This window comes from Eucyclogobius newberryi, unplaced genomic scaffold, assembly GCF_026437365.1.
Source record: "Eucyclogobius newberryi isolate DKJ021-1_F unplaced genomic scaffold, fEucNew1.0.hap1 SCAF_2, whole genome shotgun sequence".
Classification (NCBI taxonomy): domain Eukaryota; kingdom Metazoa; phylum Chordata; class Actinopteri; order Gobiiformes; family Gobiidae; genus Eucyclogobius; species Eucyclogobius newberryi.
The window spans coordinates 530663-552500 of NW_027315834.1; the positions used below are offsets into that span (position 1 = coordinate 530663).

The 21838-nt window shown below is 54.2% G+C and overlaps 1 protein-coding gene across 1 annotated transcript in view; it reads left to right on the forward strand.

Moving 5' to 3' along the window:
• vldlr (very low density lipoprotein receptor) overlaps positions 1-21838 on the forward strand; it is a 43672-nt gene that overhangs the window by 3003 nt on the left and 18831 nt on the right. The window contains exons 2-3 of the mRNA XM_072455243.1: positions 18664-18783; positions 20990-21112. Of these exons, the coding sequence (XP_072311344.1) occupies positions 18664-18783; positions 20990-21112 (243 nt within the window). The remainder of the gene's footprint in view (positions 1-18663; positions 18784-20989; positions 21113-21838) is intronic.

The window sequence follows — 21838 nt, forward strand, 5'->3', positions numbered from 1 at the left end:
AAAGCATGATGACCCATCCTTACAAAGCATGAGGACCCAAATATGAGGACCCATCCTTACAAAGCAGGATGACCCGTCCTTACAAAGCATGATGACCCATCCTTACAAAGCATGATGACCCATCCTTACAAAGCATAAGGACCCATCCTTACAAAGCATGAGGACCCAAATATGAGGACCCATCCTTACAAAGCAGGATGACCCGTCCTTACAAAGCAGGATGACCCATCCTTACAAAGCAGGATGACCCGTCCTTACAAAGCAGGATGACCCGTCCTTACAAAGCAGGATGACCCGTCCTTACAAAGCATGATGACCCATCCTTACAAAGCATGATGACCCGTCCTTACAAAGCATGATGACCCGTCCTTACAAAGCATGATGACCCGTCCTTACAAAGCATGAGGACCCATCCTTACAAAGCATGAGGACCCATCCTTACAAAGCATGAGGACCCATCCTTACAAAGCATAAGGACCCATCCTTACAAAGCATAAGGACCCATCCTTACAAAGCATAAGGACCCATCCTTACAAAGCATGAGGACCCATCCTTATGTAGCATATATAATGCTGCAGTGCATTAAAATTAGAGTTGGACTAGTGCCAGAAGTTTAAGGTTCGGCTCGGAGGAAAATGAGGTGTATTCAATGAGACAACTGACAAAATGCTTGTAGCGCTGAGTGGTGTTATTTACAGTGATTGACAAATATATACAATATTTACAGTTGTGCACAATTAGAATAATGGTCCATATTTCTGAACTTAATCAGTTCAACGCGTTAACAAAGTTCCAAGTGCAGTGCTGCATAGCTCAGTCCACAAAAATAGAATCCACGGGTAAATTCCAAGGGTTTCAGAGTACGAATCAGTGTATCCACTAGCAGGGGATATTGTGTGTGATATAATGTATGTGTGGGGAGCGGCTGCAGCGCCTCCTACCGCACCGGCAGATGTTTGCACTCTCTCGGTTTGTTCTGGTTTCTTTAGCTCGCCATCCAGTTCTGGAACCTGGCCTGTTCAAAACAGGACCATGAATAAACAACAACATTATTATTATTAATTAATAATAATAATAATTATAATTCAACACTAGATCATGCTTAGATACAATATTTCATGTCATCTGTTCATCTCAATCAGTAATTAATATTCCCAGTGTTGGGCATAAATAGTTACAGTGTTGAACATAAAGTGAAATTAACTTTTAATAATTTAACTTTAAATCATTAGATTTCAGTGTCAGATTCAGCAAAAGTTGAAGTGCAAAAATGATACAATTTAACATGAACGAGTGCAGCCAGCGCCCGCACCGGCTGACAAGTCTGTGTTAACTAATTCAATCAACAGTAGCATAGCATGTTAGCTTCGAACAATAACAAAGCACTCACCAGGTCCACTTTAAGTATATCAGTCAAACAAAACACAAGATCACAGGCAGAGGCATCTGCAAAGTTGATGGCATAACAGTGAATAAGCAGAATATCCGTAAAATGTAACGTTTAGAGGGCTAACCGCCTACCTGCAGCCGCTTAACAACCTCGAGGCCCAAACTCCTCCCAAACAACAGCGCGCGGCCATGTTTTAAAGAGCTTAGCGCCGCAAATCTCGTGATACGTGAGGGAAGTCTCGCGATAGTTCGGCAGAGACGGACCAGGCAGGCAAAAATGAAGCAAAGGGACCAGGCAGGCAAAACGGAGGCAGAAACGGTCCAGGAGCAGAAAATCACCTGGGTTACACTTACAAAGCATGATGACCCATCCTTACAAAGCATGATGACCCATCCTTACAAAGCATGAGGACCCATCCTTACAAAGCATGAGGACCCATCCTTACAAAGCATGATGACCCATCCTTACAAAGCATGATGACCCATCCTTACAAAGCATGAGGACCCATCCTTACAAAGCATGAGGACCCATCCTTACAAAGCACGATGACCCATCCTTACAAAGCATGAGGACCCATCCTTACAAAGCATGAGGACCCATCCTTACAAAGCATGAGGACCCATCCTTACAAAGCATGAGGACCCATCCTTACAAAGCATGAGGACCCATCCTTACAAAGCATGAGGACCCATCCTTACAAAGCATGAGGACCCATCCTTACAAAGCATGAGGACCCATCCTTACAAAGCATGAGGACCCATCCTTACAAAGCATGAGGACCCATCCTTACAAAGCATGAGGACCCATCCTTACAAAGCATGAGGACCCATCCTTACAAAGCATGAGGACCCATCCTTACAAAGCATGAGGACCCATCCTTACAAAGCATGAGGACCCATCCTTACAAAGCATGAGGACCCATCCTTACAAAGCATGAGGACCCATCCTTACAAAGCATGATGACCCATCCTTACAAAGCATGATGACCCATCCTTACAAAGCATGAGGACCCATCCTTACAAAGCATGAGGACCCATCCTTACAAAGCATGAGGACCCATCCTTACAAAGCATGATGACCCATCCTTACAAAGCATGAGGACCCATCCTTACAAAGCATGAGGACCCATCCTTACAAAGCACGATGACCCATCCTTACAAAGCACGAGGACCCATCCTTACAAAGCACGAGGACCCATCCTTACAAAGCACGAGGACCCATCCTTACAAAGCACGAGGACCCATCCTTACAAAGCACGAGGACCCATCCTTACAAAGCATGAGGACCCATCCTTACAAAGCATGAGGACCCATCCTTACAAAGCATGAGGACCCATCCTTACAAAGCATGAGGACCCATCCTTACAAAGCATGAGGACCCATCCTTACAAAGCATGAGGACCCATCCTTACAAAGCATGAGGACCCATCCTTACAAAGCATGAGGACCCATCCTTACAAAGCATGAGGACCCATCCTTACAAAGCATGATGACCCATCCTTACAAAGCATGATGACCCATCGTCGTCGCCGCGCGCTTGACCCGTCAGAATGTGGGCCTTAGTCAGAATGTGGGCCTTAGTCAGAATGTGGGCCTTAGTCAGAATGTGGGCCTTAGTCAGAATGTGGGCCTTAGTCAGAATGTGGGCCTTAGTCAGAATGTGGGCCTTAGTCAGAATGTGGGCCTTAGTCAGAATGTGGGCCTTAGTCAGAATGTGGGCCTTTGTCAGAATTAGGGACGCAGACATAAACCCACGTTAAGGTTCAAGTCCGGATTTGAATCGAGAGGTTCAGGTTCAGACCTAATGAGTCCGGACCTGAACCAGGCCATATTTACATAATGTTACAACAGCATAACACAAGACACTTCGCTCAATTAAGTTAAGACACTTGAACAAAGACGACTATCAAACACAAGGCTTAACTGCAGTGAAATAAACTCAACTTGTATGCTTTATTCACAGTTTTTAACAGAAGTTACAACTTACAAATCACCAGCTACGAGCTAAGACTCAACTCAACAACAAGATCATGTTGAGTGTTGTTGACAGGGTCAGTCTGGGTCAAGGGTCAAAGCAGCTGTTTCATCTGATACAATGTTTTGTCTTTAGACACATTTCACTCTTTAATGTTCAGATCCATTGGCATCAAAAGTCAGATCAAACCTTCAAACACAAAACACCAGTGTAAATAATGAGGTCAGTGTAAAATAAGTTACAAAAACTAGCATAAAAGTCAACTAGAATCACTATAAAGCATCAACTTATAGAACTATAGCAGTATCAAAAGTAGAATATGAAAATATTTTACACAACACATCAAAATAATACATCATATTAGCAGCATTAAACACCAGACCATATTTAACAACTGTAGAATACAAATACTAAATACTTTGGTTCCAACCACCCACTACAGCACAAGCTGGGAGTGATCAGAACCTTACAACACAGAGCTCAAGGTGTGCCCACCAGCTCAGAGGGCAAGAAGAAAGAGGAAAAACACGTCCGAAATGCCCTCTCAGCCTGTGGTTACCCCGCTTGGGCTCTCAACAGAGTGAAGAGAACCAAGAAGCAGGACAAAAGGGAAACTGAACAGAGAAGGAAGGGTGTTTCTATCCCTTATGTCTCTGACACGGTTCACTTCAGCGTTCACGTGTGGAGACGCGGTTCACTTCAGCGTTCACGAGCGTTCACGTGCGGAGACGCGGTTCACTTCAGCGTTCACGAGCGTTCACGTGTGGAGACGCGGACTAAAACCGAAATGTTTTTACAAGTCCAGATCCGGTCCGTCATAGCGGTTCACATCCCTAGTCAGAATGTGGGCCTTAGTCAGAATGTGGGCCTTAGTCAGAATGTGGGCCTTAGTCAGAATGTGGGCCTTAGTCAGAATAAGATAAGATATTCCTTTATTGTCCCACATGGGGAAATTTCATTGGTGCAACACAGGTAGATACAGAGGTAGATCCAGAAGAACAGATCACTTATAGGAAGTCTGAAAAACACTTTCAGTAGAAGATCTCCTATAAATAAATAAAAACTCCCATAGACAAATAAATAAATAAATACATAAATACCATTGCATGTGATCACGACAGTAATTGCACATGAATATGTGTCACAACAGCACATGAATTGCACATGAATTCCAACAGTAATTGCACATATGACAGAATTGCACATCAGTATTAGGTTAGGTCAGTATTGCGAGTGTTCAGTACTAACAGTTTTTGTTATAAAGTCTGACAGCAGCAGGAAGGAATGTGGGCCTTATTCAGAATGTGGGCCTTATTCAGAATGTGGGCCTTATTCAGAATGTGGGCCTTATTCAGAATGAATGTGGGCCTTAGTCAGAATGAATGTGGGCCTTAGTCAGAATGAATGTGGGCCTTAGTCAGAATGTGGGCCTTAGTCCGAATGTGGGCCTTAGTCAGAATGAATGTGGGCCTTAGTCAGAATGAATGTGGGCCTTGGTCAGAATGAATGTGGGCCTTGGTCAGAATGAATGTGGGCCTTAGTCAGAATGAATGTGGGCCTTAGTCAGAATGAATGTGGGCCTTAGTCAGAATGAATGTAGGCCTTAGTCAGAATGAATGTAGGCCTTAGTCAGAATGAATGTGGGCCTTAGTCAGAATGAATGTGGGCCTTAGTCCGAATGTGGGCCTTAGTCAGAATGAATGTGGGCCTTAGTCAGAATGAATGTGGGCCTTAGTCAGAATGAATGTGGGCCTTAGTCAGAATGAATGTGGGCCTTAGTCAGAATGAATGTGGGCCTTAGTCCGAATGTGGGCCTTAGTCAGATTGTATGTGGGCCTTAATCAGAATGAATGTGGGCCGTAGTCAGAATGAATGTGGGCCGTAGTCAGAATGAATGTGGGCCGTAGTCAGAATGAATGTGGGCCTTAGTCAGAATGAATGTGGGCCTTAGTCAGAATGAATGTGGGCCGTAGTCAGAATGTGGGCCGTAGTCAGAATGTGGGCTGTAGTCAGAATGTGGGTCAGCTCAGCTTCTATAAATGTGTCACTGGTTCTGTTTTTAGATCACGTCTGATCCTACTTCATCTCACTCTTTGTCATGTGAACACACCACAGTTTGACTCTCGCATTTAATTTGACTCGAGGTCATAACGATGATGTCGCCTCTATTAATACTATTAATAATAATTATTATTATTATTATTAATACTAGTAATAACAGTAATAATCATTGTTAATAACTGTATGAAGACTGAATGATATGACAAGAAATAAGTGACATTCTAGAGAAGAGCCATGTACAGTGTCTTCCAGAGGACAAACTGCGGACACTAGGGCGGAGCTGTGGACATGTAGCAGAGCTGTGGACATGTGGCAGGACACTAGGGCAGAGCTGTGGACATGTGGCAGAGCTGTGGACATGTGGCAGGACACTAGGGCAGAGCTGTGGACATGTGGCAGAGCTGTGGACATGTGGCAGGACACTAGGGCAGAGCTGTGGACATGTGGCAGGACACTAGGGCAGAGCTGTGGACATGTGGCAGAGCTGTGGACATGTGGCAGAGCTGTGGACATGTGGCAGGACACTAGGGCAGAGCTGTGGACATGTGGCAGAGCTGTGGACATGTGGCAGGACACTAGGGCAGAGCTGTGGACATGTGGCAGGACACTAGGGCAGAGCTGTGGACATGTGGCAGAGCTGTGGACATGTGGCAGAGCTGTGGACATGTGGCAGAGCTGTGGACATGTGGCAGAGCTGTGGACATGTGGCAGAGCTGTGGACATGTGGCAGGACACTAGGGTAGAGCTGTGGGCATGTGGCAGGACACTAGGGTAGAGCTGTGGACATGTGGCAGGACACAAGGGCAGAGCTGTGGACATGTGGCAGGACACTAGGGCAGAGCTGTGGACATGTGGCAGGACACTAGGGCAGAGCTGTGGACATGTGGCAGAGCTGTGGACATGTGGCAGGACACTAGGGCAGAGCTGTGGACATGTGGCAGGACACAAGGGCAGAGCTGTGGACATGTGGCAGGACACTAGGGCAGAGCTGTGGACATGTGGCAGGACACTAGGGCAGAGCTGTGGACATGTGGCAGAGCTGTGGACATGTGGCAGGACACTAGGGCAGAGCTGTGGACATGTGGCAGAGCTGTGGACATGTGGCAGAGCTGTGGACATGTGGCAGAGCTGTGGACATGTGGCAGGACACTAGGGCAGAGCTGTGGACATGTGGCAGGACACTAGGGCAGAGCTGTGGACATGTGGCAGGACACTAGGGCAGAGCTGTGGACATGTGGCAGAGCTGTGGACATGTGGCAGAGCTGTGGACATGTGGCAGAGCTGTGGACATGTGGCAGAGCTGTGGACATGTGGCATGTGGCAGAGCTGTGGACATGTGGCAGGACACTAGGGCAGAGCTGTGGACATGTGGCAGAGCTGTGGACATGTGGCAGGACACTAGGGCAGAGCTGTGGACATGTGGCAGGACACTAGGGCAGAGCTGTGGACATGTGGCAGGACACTAGGGCAGAGCTGTGGACATGTGGCAGGACACTAGGGCAGAGCTGTGGACATGTGGCAGGACACTAGGGCAGAGCTGTGGACATGTGGCAGGACACTAGGGCAGAGCTGTGGACATGTGGCAGGACACTAGGGCAGAGCTGTGGACATGTGGCAGGACACTAGGGCAGAGCTGTGGACATGTGGCAGGACACTAGGGCAGAGCTGTGGACATGTGGCAGGACATTAGGGCAGGGCTGTGGACATGTGGCAGGACACTAGGGCAGAGCTGTGGACATGTGGCAGGACACTAGGGCAGAGCTGTGGACATGTGGCAGGACACTAGGGCAGAGCTGTGGACATGTGGCAGGACACTAGGGCAGAGCTGTGGACATGTGGCAGGACACTAGGGCAGAGCTGTGGACATGTGGCAGGACACTAGGGCAGAGCTGTGGACATGTGGCAGAGCTGTGGACATGTGGCAGGACACTAGGGCAGAGCTTTGGACATGTGGCAGGACACTAGGGCAGAGCTGTGGACATGTGGCAGGACACTAGGGCAGAGCTGTGGACATGTGGCAGGACACTAGGGCAGAGCTGTGGACATGTGGCAGGACACTAGGGCAGAGCTGTGGACATGTGGCAGAGCTGTGGACATGTGGCAGAGCTGTGGACATGTGGCAGAGCTGTGGACATGTGGCAGAGCTGTGGACATGTGGCAGGACACTAGGGCAGAGCTGTGGACATGTGGCAGGACACTAGGGCAGAGCTGTGGACATGTGGCAGGACACTAGGGCAGAGCTGTGGACATGTGGCAGAGCTGTGGACATGTGGCAGAGCTGTGGACATGTGGCAGAGCTGTGGACATGTGGCAGAGCTGTGGACATGTGGCAGAGCTGTGGACATGTGGCATGTGGCAGAGCTGTGGACATGTGGCAGGACACTAGGGCAGAGCTGTGGACATGTGGCAGAGCTGTGGACATGTGGCAGGACACTAGGGCAGAGCTGTGGACATGTGGCAGGACACTAGGGCAGAGCTGTGGACATGTGGCAGGACACTAGGGCAGAGCTGTGGACATGTGGCAGGACACTAGGGCAGAGCTGTGGACATGTGGCAGGACACTAGGGCAGAGCTGTGGACATGTGGCAGGACACTAGGGCAGAGCTGTGGACATGTGGCAGGACACTAGGGCAGAGCTGTGGACATGTGGCAGGACACTAGGGCAGAGCTGTGGACATGTGGCAGAGCTGTGGACATGTGGCAGGACACTAGGGCAGAGCTGTGGACATGTGGCAGGACACTAGGGCAGAGCTGTGGACATGGCAGGACATTAGGGCAGGGCTGTGGACATGTGGCAGGACACTAGGGCAGAGCTGTGGACATGTGGCAGGACACTAGGGCAGAGCTGTGGACATGTGGCAGGACACTAGGGCAGAGCTGTGGACATGTGGCAGGACACTAGGGCAGAGCTGTGGACATGTGGCAGGACACTAGGGCAGAGCTGTGGACATGTGGCAGAGCTGTGGACATGTGGCAGGACACTAGGGCAGAGCTGTGGACATGTGGCAGGACACTAGGGCAGAGCTGTGGACATGTGGCAGGACACTAGGGCAGAGCTGTGGACATGTGGCAGGACACTAGGGCAGAGCTGTGGACATGTGGCAGGACACTAGGGCAGAGCTGTGGACATGTGGCAGGACACTAGGGCAGAGCTGTGGACATGTGGCAGGACACTAGGGCAGAGCTGTGGACATGTGGCAGGACACTAGGGCAGAGCTGTGGACATGTGGCAGGACACTAGGGCAGAGCTGTGGACATGTGGCAGAGCTGTGGACATGTGGCAGAGTTGTGGACATGTGGCAGAGCTGTGGACATGTGGCAGGACACTAGGGTAGAGCTGTGGGCATGTGGCAGGACACTAGGGTAGAGCTGTGGACATGTGGCAGGACACAAGGGCAGAGCTGTGGACATGTGGCAGGACACTAGGGCAGAACTGTGGACATGTGGCAGGACACTAGGGCAGAGCTGTGGACATGTGGCAGAGCTGTGGACATGTGGCAGAGCTGTGGACATGTGGCAGAGCTGTGGACATGTGGCAGAGCTGTGGACATGTGGCAGGACACTAGGGCAGAGCTGTGGACATGTGGCAGGACACTAGGGCAGAGCTGTGGACATGTGGCAGGACACTAGGGCAGAGCTGTGGACATGTGGCAGGACACTAGGGCAGAGCTGTGGACATGTGGCAGGACACTAGGGCAGAGCTGTGGACATGTGGCAGAGCTGTGGACATGTGGCAGAGCTGTGGACATGTGGCAGAGCTGTGGACATGTGGCAGAGCTGTGGACATGTGGCAGAGCTGTGGACATGTGGCATGTGGCAGAGCTGTGGACATGTGGCAGGACACTAGGGCAGAGCTGTGGACATGTGGCAAAGCTGTGGACATGTGGCAGGACACTAGGGCAGAGCTGTGGACATGTGGCAGGACACTAGGGCAGAGCTGTGGACATGTGGCAGGACACTAGGGCAGAGCTGTGGACATGTGGCAGGACACTAGGGCAGAGCTGTGGACATGTGGCAGGACACTAGGGCAGAGCTGTGGACATGTGGCAGGACACTAGGGCAGAGCTGTGGACATGTGGCAGGACACTAGGGCAGAGCTGTGGACATGTGGCAGAGCTGTGGACATGTGGCAGGACACTAGGGCAGAGCTGTGGACATGTGGCAGGACACTAGGGCAGAGCTGTGGACATGGCAGGACATTAGGGCAGGGCTGTGGACATGTGGCAGGACACTAGGGCAGAGCTGTGGACATGTGGCAGGACACTAGGGCAGAGCTGTGGACATGTGGCAGGACACTAGGGCAGAGCTGTGGACATGTGGCAGGACACTAGGGCAGAGCTGTGGACATGTGGCAGAGCTGTGGACATGTGGCAGGACACTAGGGCAGAGCTGTGGACATGTGGCAGGACACTAGGGCAGAGCTGTGGACATGGCAGGACATTAGGGCAGGGCTGTGGACATGTGGCAGGACACTAGGGCAGAGCTGTGGACATGTGGCAGGACACTAGGGCAGAGCTGTGGACATGTGGCAGGACACTAGGGCAGAGCTGTGGACATGTGGCAGGACACTAGGGCAGAGCTGTGGACATGTGGCAGGACACTAGGGCAGAGCTGTGGACATGTGGCAGGACACTAGGGCAGAGCTGTGGACATGTGGCAGAGCTGTGGACATGTGGCAGGACACTAGGGCAGAGCTGTGGACATGTGGCAGGACACTAGGGCAGAGCTGTGGACATGTGGCAGGACACTAGGGCAGAGCTGTGGACATGTGCCAGGACACTAGGGCAGTGCTGTGGACATGTGGCAGGACACTAGGGCAGAGCTGTGGACATGTGGCAGAGCTGTGGACATGTGGCAGGACACTAGGGCAGAGCTGTGGACATGTGGCAGGACACTAGGGCAGAGCTGTGGACATGTGGCAGAGCTGTGGACATGTGGCAGAGCTGTGGACATGTGGCAGAGCTGTGGACATGTGGCAGGACACTAGGGTAGAGCTGTGGGCATGTGGCAGGACACTAGGGTAGAGCTGTGGACATGTGGCAGGACACAAGGGCAGAGCTGTGGACATGTGGCAGGACACTAGGGCAGAACTGTGGACATGTGGCAGAGCTGTGGACATGTGGCAGGACACTAGGGCAGAGCTGTGGACATGTGGCAGAGCTGTGGACATGTGGCAGAGCTGTGGACATGTGGCAGAGCTGTGGACATGTGGCAGAGCTGTGGACATGTGGCAGAGCTGTGGACATGTGGCAGGACACTAGGGCAGAGCTGTGGACATGTGGCAGGACACTAGGGCAGAGCTGTGGACATGTGGCAGGACACTAGGGCAGAGCTGTGGACATGTGGCAGGACACTAGGGCAGAGCTGTGGACATGTGGCAGAGCTGTGGACATGTGGCAGAGCTGTGGACATGTGGCAGAGCTGTGGACATGTGGCAGAGCTGTGGACATGTGGCAGAGCTGTGGACATGTGGCATGTGGCAGAGCTGTGGACATGTGGCAGGACACTAGGGCAGAGCTGTGGACATGTGGCAAAGCTGTGGACATGTGGCAGGACACTAGGGCAGAGCTGTGGACATGTGGCAGGACACTAGGGCAGAGCTGTGGACATGTGGCAGGACACTAGGGCAGAGCTGTGGACATGTGGCAGGACACTAGGGCAGAGCTGTGGACATGTGGCAGGACACTAGGGCAGAGCTGTGGACATGTGGCAGGACACTAGGGCAGAGCTGTGGACATGTGGCAGGACACTAGGGCAGAGCTGTGGACATATGGCAGGACACTAGGGCAGAGCTGTGGACATGTGGCAGGACACTAGGGCAGAGCTGTGGACATGTGGCAGAGCTGTGGACATGTGGCAGGACACTAGGGCAGAGCTGTGGACATGTGGCAGGACACTAGGGCAGAGCTGTGGACATGTGGCAGGACATTAGGGCAGGGCTGTGGACATGTGGCAGGACACTAGGGCAGAGCTGTGGACATGTGGCAGGACACTAGGGCAGAGCTGTGGACATGTGGCAGGACACTAGGGCAGAGCTGTGGACATGTGGCAGGACACTAGGGCAGAGCTGTGGACATGTGGCAGGACACTAGGGCAGAGCTGTGGACATGTGGCAGGACACTAGGGCAGAGCTGTGGACATGTGGCAGGACACTAGGGCAGAGCTGTGGACATGTGGCAGGACACTAGGGCAGAGCTGTGGACATGTGGCAGGACACTAGGGCAGAGCTGTGGACATGTGGCAGGACATTAGGGCAGAGCTGTGGACATGTGGCAGGACACTAGGGCAGAGCTGTGGACATGTGGCAGGACACTAGGGCAGAGCTGTGGACATGTGGCAGGACACTAGGTCAGAGCTGTGGACATGTGGCAGGACACTAGGTCAGAGCTGTGGACATGTGGCAGGACACTAGGGCAGAGCTGTGGACATGTGGCAGGACACTAGGGCAGAGCTGTGGACATGTGGCAGGACACTAGGGCAGAGCTGTGGACATGTGGCAGGACATTAGGGCAGAGCTGTGGACATGTGGCAGGACACTAGGGCAGAGCTGTGGACATGTGGCAGGACACTAGGGCAGAGCTATGGACATGTGGCAGGACACTAGGGCAGAGCTGTGGACATGTGGCAGGACACTAGGGCAGAGCTGTGGACATGTGGCAGAGCTGTGGACATGTGGCAGGACACTAGGGCAGAGCTGTGGACATGTGGCAGGACACTAGGGCAGAGCTGTGGACATGTGGCAGGACACTAGGGCAGAGCTGTGGACATGTGGCAGGACACTAGGGCAGAGCTGTGGACATGTGCCAGGACACTAGGGCAGTGCTGTGGACATGTGGCAGGACACTAGGGCAGAGCTGTGGACATGTGGCAGGACACTAGGGCAGAGCTGTGGACATGTGGCAGGACACTAGGGCAGAGCTGTGGACATGTGGCAGAGCTGTGGACATGTGGCAGAGCTGTGGACATGTGGCAGAGCTGTGGACATGTGGCAGGACACTAGGGTAGAGCTGTGGGCATGTGGCAGGACACTAGGGTAGAGCTGTGGACATGTGGCAGGACACAAGGGCAGAGCTGTGGACATGTGGCAGGACACTAGGGCAGAACTGTGGACATGTGGCAGAGCTGTGGACATGTGGCAGGACACTAGGGCAGAGCTGTGGACATGTGGCAGAGCTGTGGACATGTGGCAGAGCTGTGGACATGTGGCAGAGCTGTGGACATGTGGCAGAGCTGTGGACATGTGGCAGGACACTAGGGCAGAGCTGTGGACATGTGGCAGGACACTAGGGCAGAGCTGTGGACATGTGGCAGGACACTAGGGCAGAGCTGTGGACATGTGGCAGGACACTAGGGCAGAGCTGTGGACATGTGGCAGAGCTGTGGACATGTGGCAGAGCTGTGGACATGTGGCAGAGCTGTGGACATGTGGCAGAGCTGTGGACATGTGGCAGAGCTGTGGACATGTGGCAGAGCTGTGGACATGTGGCAGAGCTGTGGACATGTGGCATGTGGCAGAGCTGTGGACATGTGGCAGGACACTAGGGCAGAGCTGTGGACATGTGGCAAAGCTGTGGACATGTGGCAGGACACTAGGGCAGAGCTGTGGACATGTGGCAGGACACTAGGGCAGAGCTGTGGACATGTGGCAGGACACTAGGGCAGAGCTGTGGACATGTGGCAGGACACTAGGGCAGAGCTGTGGACATGTGGCAGGACACTAGGGCAGAGCTGTGGACATATGGCAGGACACTAGGGCAGAGCTGTGGACATGTGGCAGGACACTAGGGCAGAGCTGTGGACATGTGGCAGAGCTGTGGACATGTGGCAGGACACTAGGGCAGAGCTGTGGACATGTGGCAGGACACTAGGGCAGAGCTGTGGACATGTGGCAGGACATTAGGGCAGGGCTGTGGACATGTGGCAGGACACTAGGGCAGAGCTGTGGACATGTGGCAGGACACTAGGGCAGAGCTGTGGACATGTGGCAGGACACTAGGGCAGAGCTGTGGACATGTGGCAGGACACTAGGGCAGAGCTGTGGACATGTGGCAGGACACTAGGGCAGAGCTGTGGACATGTGGCAGGACACTAGGGCAGAGCTGTGGACATGTGGCAGGACACTAGGGCAGAGCTGTGGACATGTGGCAGGACACTAGGGCAGAGCTGTGGACATGTGGCAGGACACTAGGGCAGAGCTGTGGACATGTGGCAGGACACTAGGGCAGAGCTGTGGACATGTGGCAGGACATTAGGGCAGAGCTGTGGACATGTGGCAGGACACTAGGGCAGAGCTGTGGACATGTGGCAGGACACTAGGGCAGAGCTGTGGACATGTGGCAGGACACTAGGGCAGAGCTGTGGACATGTGGCAGGACACTAGGGCAGAGCTGTGGACATGTGGCAGGACACTAGGTCAGAGCTGTGGACATGTGGCAGGACACTAGGGCAGAGCTGTGGACATGTGGCAGGACACTAGGGCAGAGCTGTGGACATGTGGCAGGACACTAGGGCAGAGCTGTGGACATGTGGCAGGACACTAGGGCAGAGCTGTGGACATGTGGCAGGACACTAGGGCAGAGCTGTGGACATGTGGCAGAGCTGTGGACATGTGGCAGGACACTAGGGCAGAGCTGTGGACATGTGGCAGGACACTAGGGCAGAGCTGTGGACATGTGGCAGAGCTGTGGACATGTGGCAGAGTTGTGGACATGTGGCAGAGCTGTGGACATGTGGCAGGACACTAGGGTAGAGCTGTGGGCATGTGGCAGGACACTAGGGTAGAGCTTTGGACATGTGGCAGAGCTGTGGACATGTGGCAGGACACTAGGGCAGAGCTGTGGACATGTGGCAGAGCTGTGGACATGTGGCAGAGCTGTGGACATGTGGCAGAGCTGTGGACATGTGGCAGAGCTGTGGACATGTGGCAGGACACTAGGGCAGAGCTGTGGACATGTGGCAGGACACTAGGGCAGAGCTGTGGACATGTGGCAGGACACTAGGGCAGAGCTGTGGACATGTGGCAGGACACTAGGGCAGAGCTGTGGACATGTGGCAGGACACTAGGGCAGAGCTGTGGACATGTGGCAGGACACTAGGGCAGAGCTGTGGACATGTGGCAGAGCTGTGGACATGTGGCAGAGCTGTGGACATGTGGCAGAGCTGTGGACATGTGGCAGAGCTGTGGACATGTGGCAGAGCTGTGGACATGTGGCATGTGGCAGAGCTGTGGACATGTGGCAGGACACTAGGGCAGAGCTGTGGACATGTGGCAAAGCTGTGGACATGTGGCAGGACACTAGGGCAGAGCTGTGGACATGTGGCAGGACACTAGGGCAGAGCTGTGGACATGTGGCAGGACACTAGGGCAGAGCTGTGGACATGTGGCAGGACACTAGGGCAGAGCTGTGGACATGTGGCAGGACACTAGGGCAGAGCTGTGGACATGTGGCAGGACACTAGGGCAGAGCTGTGGACATGTGGCAGGACACTAGGGCAGAGCTGTGGACATGTGGCAGAGCTGTGGACATGTGGCAGGACACTAGGGCAGAGCTGTGGACATGTGGCAGGACACTAGGGCAGAGCTGTGGACATGGCAGGACATTAGGGCAGGGCTGTGGACATGTGGCAGGACACTAGGGCAGAGCTGTGGACATGTGGCAGGACACTAGGGCAGAGCTGTGGACATGTGGCAGGACACTAGGGCAGAGCTGTGGACATGTGGCAGGACACTAGGGCAGAGCTGTGGACATGTGGCAGAGCTGTGGACATGTGGCAGGACACTAGGGCAGAGCTGTGGACATGTGGCAGGACACTAGGGCAGAGCTGTGGACATGGCAGGACATTAGGGCAGGGCTGTGGACATGTGGCAGGACACTAGGGCAGAGCTGTGGACATGTGGCAGGACACTAGGGCAGAGCTGTGGACATGTGGCAGGACACTAGGGCAGAGCTGTGGACATGTGGCAGGACACTAGGGCAGAGCTGTGGACATGTGGCAGGACACTAGGGCAGAGCTGTGGACATGTGGCAGAGCTGTGGACATGTGGCAGGACACTAGGGCAGAGCTGTGGACATGTGGCAGGACACTAGGGCAGAGCTGTGGACATGTGGCAGGACACTAGGGCAGAGCTGTGGACATGTGGCAGGACACTAGGGCAGTGCTGTGGACATGTGGCAAGACACTAGGGCAGAGCTGTGGACATGTGGCAGAGCTGTGGACATGTGGCAGGACACTAGGGCAGAGCTGTGGACATGTGGCAGGACACTAGGGCAGAGCTGTGGACATGTGGCAGAGCTGTGGACATGTGGCAGAGCTGTGGACATGTGGCAGAGCTGTGGACATGTGGCAGAGCTGTGGACATGTGGCAGGACACTAGGGTAGAGCTGTGGGCATGTGGCAGGACACTAGGGTAGAGCTGTGGACATGTGGCAGGACACAAGGGCAGAGCTGTGGACATGTGGCAGGACACTAGGGCAGAACTGTGGACATGTGGCAGAGCTGTGGACATGTGGCAGGACACTAGGGCAGAGCTGTGGACATGTGGCAGAGCTGTGGACATGTGGCAGAGCTGTGGACATGTGGCAGAGCTGTGGACATGTGGCAGAGCTGTGGACATGTGGCAGAGCTGTGGACATGTGGCAGGACACTAGGGCAGAGCTGTGGACATGTGGCAGGACACTAGGGCAGAGCTGTGGACATGTGGCAGGACACTAGGGCAGAGCTGTGGACATGTGGCAGAGCTGTGGACATGTGGCAGAGCTGTGGACATGTGGCAGAGCTGTGGACATGTGGCAGAGCTGTGGACATGTGGCAGAGCTGTGGACATGTGGCAGGACACTAGGGCAGAGCTGTGGACATGTGGCAGGACACTAGGGCAGAGCTGTGGACATGTGGCAGGACACTAGGGCAGAGCTGTGGACATGTGGCAGGACACTAGGGCAGAGCTGTGGACATGTGGCAGGACACTAGGGCAGAGCTGTGGACATGTGGCAGGACACTAGGGCAGAGCTGTGGACATGTGGCAGGACACTAGGGCAGAGCTGTGGACATGTGGCAGGACACTAGGGCAGAGCTGTGGACATGTGGCAGAGCTGTGGACATGTGGCAGGACACTAGGGCAGAGCTGTGGACATGTGGCAGGACACTAGGGCAGAGCTGTGGACATGTGGCAGGACATTAGGGCAGAGCTGTGGACATGTGGCAGGACACTAGGGCAGAGCTGTGGACATGTGGCAGGACACTAGGGCAGAGCTGTGGACATGTGGCAGGACACTAGGGCAGAGCTGTGGACATGTGGCAGGACACTAGGGCAGAGCTGTGGACATGTGGCAGGACACTAGGGCAGAGCTGTGGACATGTGGCAGGACACTAGGGCAGAGCTGTGGACATGTGGCAGGACACTAGGGCAGAGCTGTGGACATGTGGCAGGACACTAGGGCAGAGCTGTGGACATGTGGCAGGACATTAGGGCAGAGCTGTGGACATGTGGCAGGACACTAGGGCAGAGCTGTGGACATGTGGCAGGACACTAGGGCAGAGCTGTGGACATGTGGCAGGACACTAGGGCAGAGCTGTGGACATGTGGCAGGACACTAGGTCAGAGCTGTGGACATGTGGCAGGACACTAGGTCAGAGCTGTGGACATGTGGCAGGACACTAGGGCAGAGCTGTGGACATGTGGCAGGACACTAGGGCAGAGCTGTGGACATGTGGCAGGACACTAGGGCAGAGCTGTGGACATGTGGCAGGACACTAGGGCAGAGCTGTGGACATGTGGCAGGACACTAGGGCAGAGCTGTGGACATGTGGCAGGACATTAGGGCAGAGCTGTGGACATGTGGCAGGACACTAGGGCAGAGCTGTGGACATGTGGCAGGACACTAGGGCAGAGCTGTGGACATGTGGCAGGACACTAGGGCAGAGCTGTGGACATGTGGCAGGACACTAGGGCAGAGCTTTGTAATCATTGTTGCTAAATGCTCTGTCTCTACAGTCGTGATTGTCCTACAAACTGTGGACAATGAACACCAGGTTCATTTCCATCTTAAGGTGGTCAAACCATGAATGAAACCACTGCTTCTCAAACGGAGGTGTAAGGACCCTCTGCAGTGTATAATCTGTTATGATGCTAGAGCTGGGCAATATGGGAAAAATGTATCCAATATATTTTTTATTTTAATTTTGTAAGTAAAAAAGTTTAATTATTTCATGAAGAGACTTTTAATCTGTGCCATTTAAAAACAAATGATATTCGAACGTCTTCCTCAAAGTTTGTGTCAAAACCAGGTTTTTGCTGATGGAAGATCTCACATTTAAAAAACTCACTCACAAAACTGAGGCGTCCATCTGTCCATCTGTCCACTCTTTGTTTGTGTGTTCAAAATGTGTGTCCACTGTTGTAGAAGAAGATTCACTTGTATCATCTGGACACTGTTTTTAGAAAAACGAGATGTTATGACTCCAACAGTTATTCTCAATCTGTGGCTCTAGTCTGAGAACGTATATATAAATGTATATCCTACGCTGCCTAAGCCCCTCCTGATGATCGCCTGTCCTTTATCTATTTGTTTGCATTAGAAATCCTATTGTTACCTGGTCGCAGCTCCCTCATCACTGACGAGTACCATCTTAGCATCAGAAGGCCCCATGTCCTGTGTGTCCAGGGCTGATGTGGCCCCATGTCCTGTGTGTCCAGGGCTGATGTGGCCCCATGTCCTGTGTGTCCAGGGCTGATGTGGCCCCATGTCCTGTGTGTCCAGGGCTGATGTGGCCCCATGTCCTGTTTGTCCAGGGCTGATGTGGCCCCATGTCCTGTGTGTCCAGGGCTGATGTGGCCCCATGTCCTGTGTGTCCAGGGCTGATGTGGCCCCATGTCCTGTGTGTCCAGGGCTGATGTGGCCCCATGTCCTGTGTGTCCAGGGCTGATGTGGCCCCATGTCCTGTTTGTCCAGGGCTGATGTGGCCCCATGTCCTGTGTGTCCAGGGCTGATGTGGCCCCATGTCCTGTGTGTCCAGGGCTGATGTGGCCCCATGTCCTGTGTGTCCAGGGCTGATGTGGCCCCATGTCCTGTTTGTCCAGGGCTGATGTGGCCCCATGTCCTGTGTGTCCAGGGCTGATGTGGCCCCATGTCCTGTGTGTCCAGGGCTGATGTGGCCCCATGTCCTGTGTGTCCAGGGCTGATGTGGCCCCATGTCCTGTGTGTCCAGGGCTGATGTGGCCCCATGTCCTGTGTGTCCAGGTACAAAGACCGAGTGTGAGCCAAACCAGTTCCAGTGTGGAAATGGGCGCTGTATCCCGTCTGTGTGGCAGTGCGATGGCGACGAGGACTGCACGGACGGCAGTGACGAGGGCACCTGTGGTAAGACCGCTCTCATGCACCCGCTGACCGCTCACATGCACCCGCTGACCGCTCACATGCACCCGCTGACCGCTCACATGCACCCGCTGACCGCTCTCATGCACCCGCTCGACCGCTCTCATGCACCCGCTCGACCGCTCTCATGCACCCGCTCGACCGCTCTCATGCACCCGCTCGACCGCTCTCATGCACCCGCTGACCGCTCACATGCACCCGCTGACAACTCATGCACCCGCTGACCGCTCACATGCACCCGCTGACCGCTCACATGCACCCGCTGACAGCTCATGCACCCGCTGACTGCTCATGCACCCGCTGACTGCTCATGCACCCGCTGACTGCTCATGCACCCGCTGACTGCTCACATGCACCCGCTCGACCGCTCTCATGCACCCGCTCGACCGCTCTCATGCACCCGCTGACCGCTCACATGCACCCGCTGACCGCTCACATGCACCCGCTGACAGCTCATGCACCCGCTGACAGCTCATGCACCCGCTGACTGCTCATGCACCCGCTGACTGCTCATGCACCCGCTGACTGCTCACATGCACCCGCTGACCGCTCTCATGCACCCGCTGACCGCTCATGCACCCGCTGACCGCTCATGCACCCGCTGACTGCTCATGCACCCGCTGACTGCTCATGCACCCGCTGACTGCTCACATGCACCCGCTGACCGCTCACATGCACCCGCTCGACCGCTCTCATGCACCCGCTCGACCGCTCTCATGCACCCGCTCGACCGCTCTCATGCACCCGCTCGACCGCTCTCATGCACCCGCTCGACCGCTCTCATGCACCCGCTCGACCGCTCTCATGCACCCGCTGACCGCTCACATGCACCCGCTGACAACTCATGCACCCGCTGACCGCTCACATGCACCCACTGACCGCTCACATGCACATGCACCCGCTGACCGCTCACATGTACCCGCTGACCGCTAATGCACCCGCTGACCGCTCACATGCACCCGCTGACTGCTCTCATGACTTGCTGACCGCTCATGCACCTGCTGACTGCTCTCATGACCCGCTGACCGCTCATGCACCGCTGACCGCTCACATGGACAACGCCGGGCTCTGGTACGTTCACGCGGGGGGGGTTGCTGATGCTGTCCAGGTCCTAATACGTGTGTGTGTCTGTGTGTGTCTGTGTGTGTGTCTGTGTGTGTCTGTGTGTGTGTCTGTGTGTGTGTGTGTGTGTGTCTGTGTGTGTGTGTCTGTGTGTGTGTGTGTGTGTGTGTGTCTGTGTGTGTGTCTGTGTGTGTGTGTCTGTGTGTGTGTCTGTGTGTGTCTGTGTGTGTCTGTGTGTCTGTCTGTGTGTCTGTCTGTGTGTCTGTGTGTGTGTCTGTCTGTGTGTCTGTGTGTGTGTCTGTGTGTCTGTGTGTGTGTCTGTGTGTGTGTCTGTCTGTGTGTCTGTGTGTGTGTCTGTGTGTGTCTGTGTGTGTGTCTGTGTGTGTCTGTGTGTCTGTGTGTCTGTGTGTGTGTGTGTCTCTCGTTTGTGTCTCTCGTGTGGTGTGTGTGTGTCTCTCGTTTGTGTCTCTCTTGTGTGGTGTGTGTGTGTTTCTCGTTTGTGTCTCTCTTGTGTGGTTTGTGTGTGTCTCTCGTTTGTGTCTCTCTTGTGTGGTGTGTGTGTGTGTCTCTCGTTTGTGTCTCTCTTGTGTGGTGTGTGTGTGTCTCTCGTGTGTGTGTGTCTCTCTTGTGTGGTGTGTGTGTCTCTCTTGTGTGGTGTGTGTGTCTCTCGTGTGTGTGTCTCTCTTGTGTGGTGTGTGTGTCTCTCTCTTGTGTGGTGTGTGTGTCTCTCTCTTGTGTGTTGTGTGTGTCTCTCTCTTGTGTGTTGTGTGTGTCTCTCTCTTGTGTGGTGTGTGTGTGTTTCTCGTTTGTGTCTCTCTTGTGTGGTTTGTGTGTGTCTCTCGTTTGTGTCTCTCTTGTGTGGTGTGTGTGTGTGTCTCTCGTTTGTGTCTCTCTTGTGTGGTGTGTGTGTGTCTCTCGTGTGTGTGTGTCTCTCTTGTGTGGTGTGTGTGTCTCTCTTGTGTGGTGTGTGTGTGTCTCTCGTGTGTGTGTCTCTCTTGTGTGGTGTGTGTGTCTCTCTCTTGTGTGGTGTGTGTGTCTCTCTCTTGTGTGTTGTGTGTGTCTCTCTCTTGTGTGTTGTGTGTGTCTCTCTCTTGTGTGTTGTGTGTGTCTCTCTCTTGTGTGTGTGCAGTCCAGAAGACTTGTGCCCAGTTGGACTTTGTGTGTCAGAGTGGGGGTTGTGTACCTGTGCGGTGGCAGTGTGATGGAGAACCCGACTGTGAGGACGGCTCGGACGAAGCCCTGGACGTCTGTCGTAAGTCCTGCTCCTCCTCTGCACCCTGCCCCTGCTCCTCCTCTGCACCCTAACCCTGCTCCTCCTCTGCACCCTGCCCCTGCTCCTCCTCTGCACCCTAACCCTGCACCTCCTCTGCACCCTGCCCCTGCTCCTCCTCTGCACCCTGCCCCTGCTCCTCCTCTGCACCCTAACCCTGCACCTCCTCTGCACCCTAACCCTGCTCCTCCTCTGCACCCTAACCCTGCTCCTCCTCTGCACCCTAACCCTGCCCCTGCTCCTCCTCTGCACCCGCACCCTGCTCCTCCTCTGCACCCTAACCCTGCGCCTCCTCTGCACCCTAACCCTGCACCTCCTCTGCACCCTAACCCTGCACCTCCTCTGCACCCTAACCTTGCACCTCCTCTGCACCCTAACCCTGCACCTCTGCACCCTAACCCTGCTCCTCTGCACCCTAACCCTGCTCCTCTGCACCCTAACCCTGCTCCTCCTTGCACCTCCTCTGCACCCTAACCCTGCACCTCCTCTGCACCCTGCACCTCCTCTGCACCCTAACCCTGCACCTCCTCTGCACCCTAACCCTGCACCTCCTTGCACCTCCTCTGCACCCTAACCCTGCACCTCCCCTGCACCCTAAGATAAGATAAGATATTCCTTTATTGTCCCACATGGGGAAATTTCATTGGTGCAACGCAGGTAGATACAGAGGTAGATCCAGAAGAACAGATCACTTATAGGAAGTCTGAA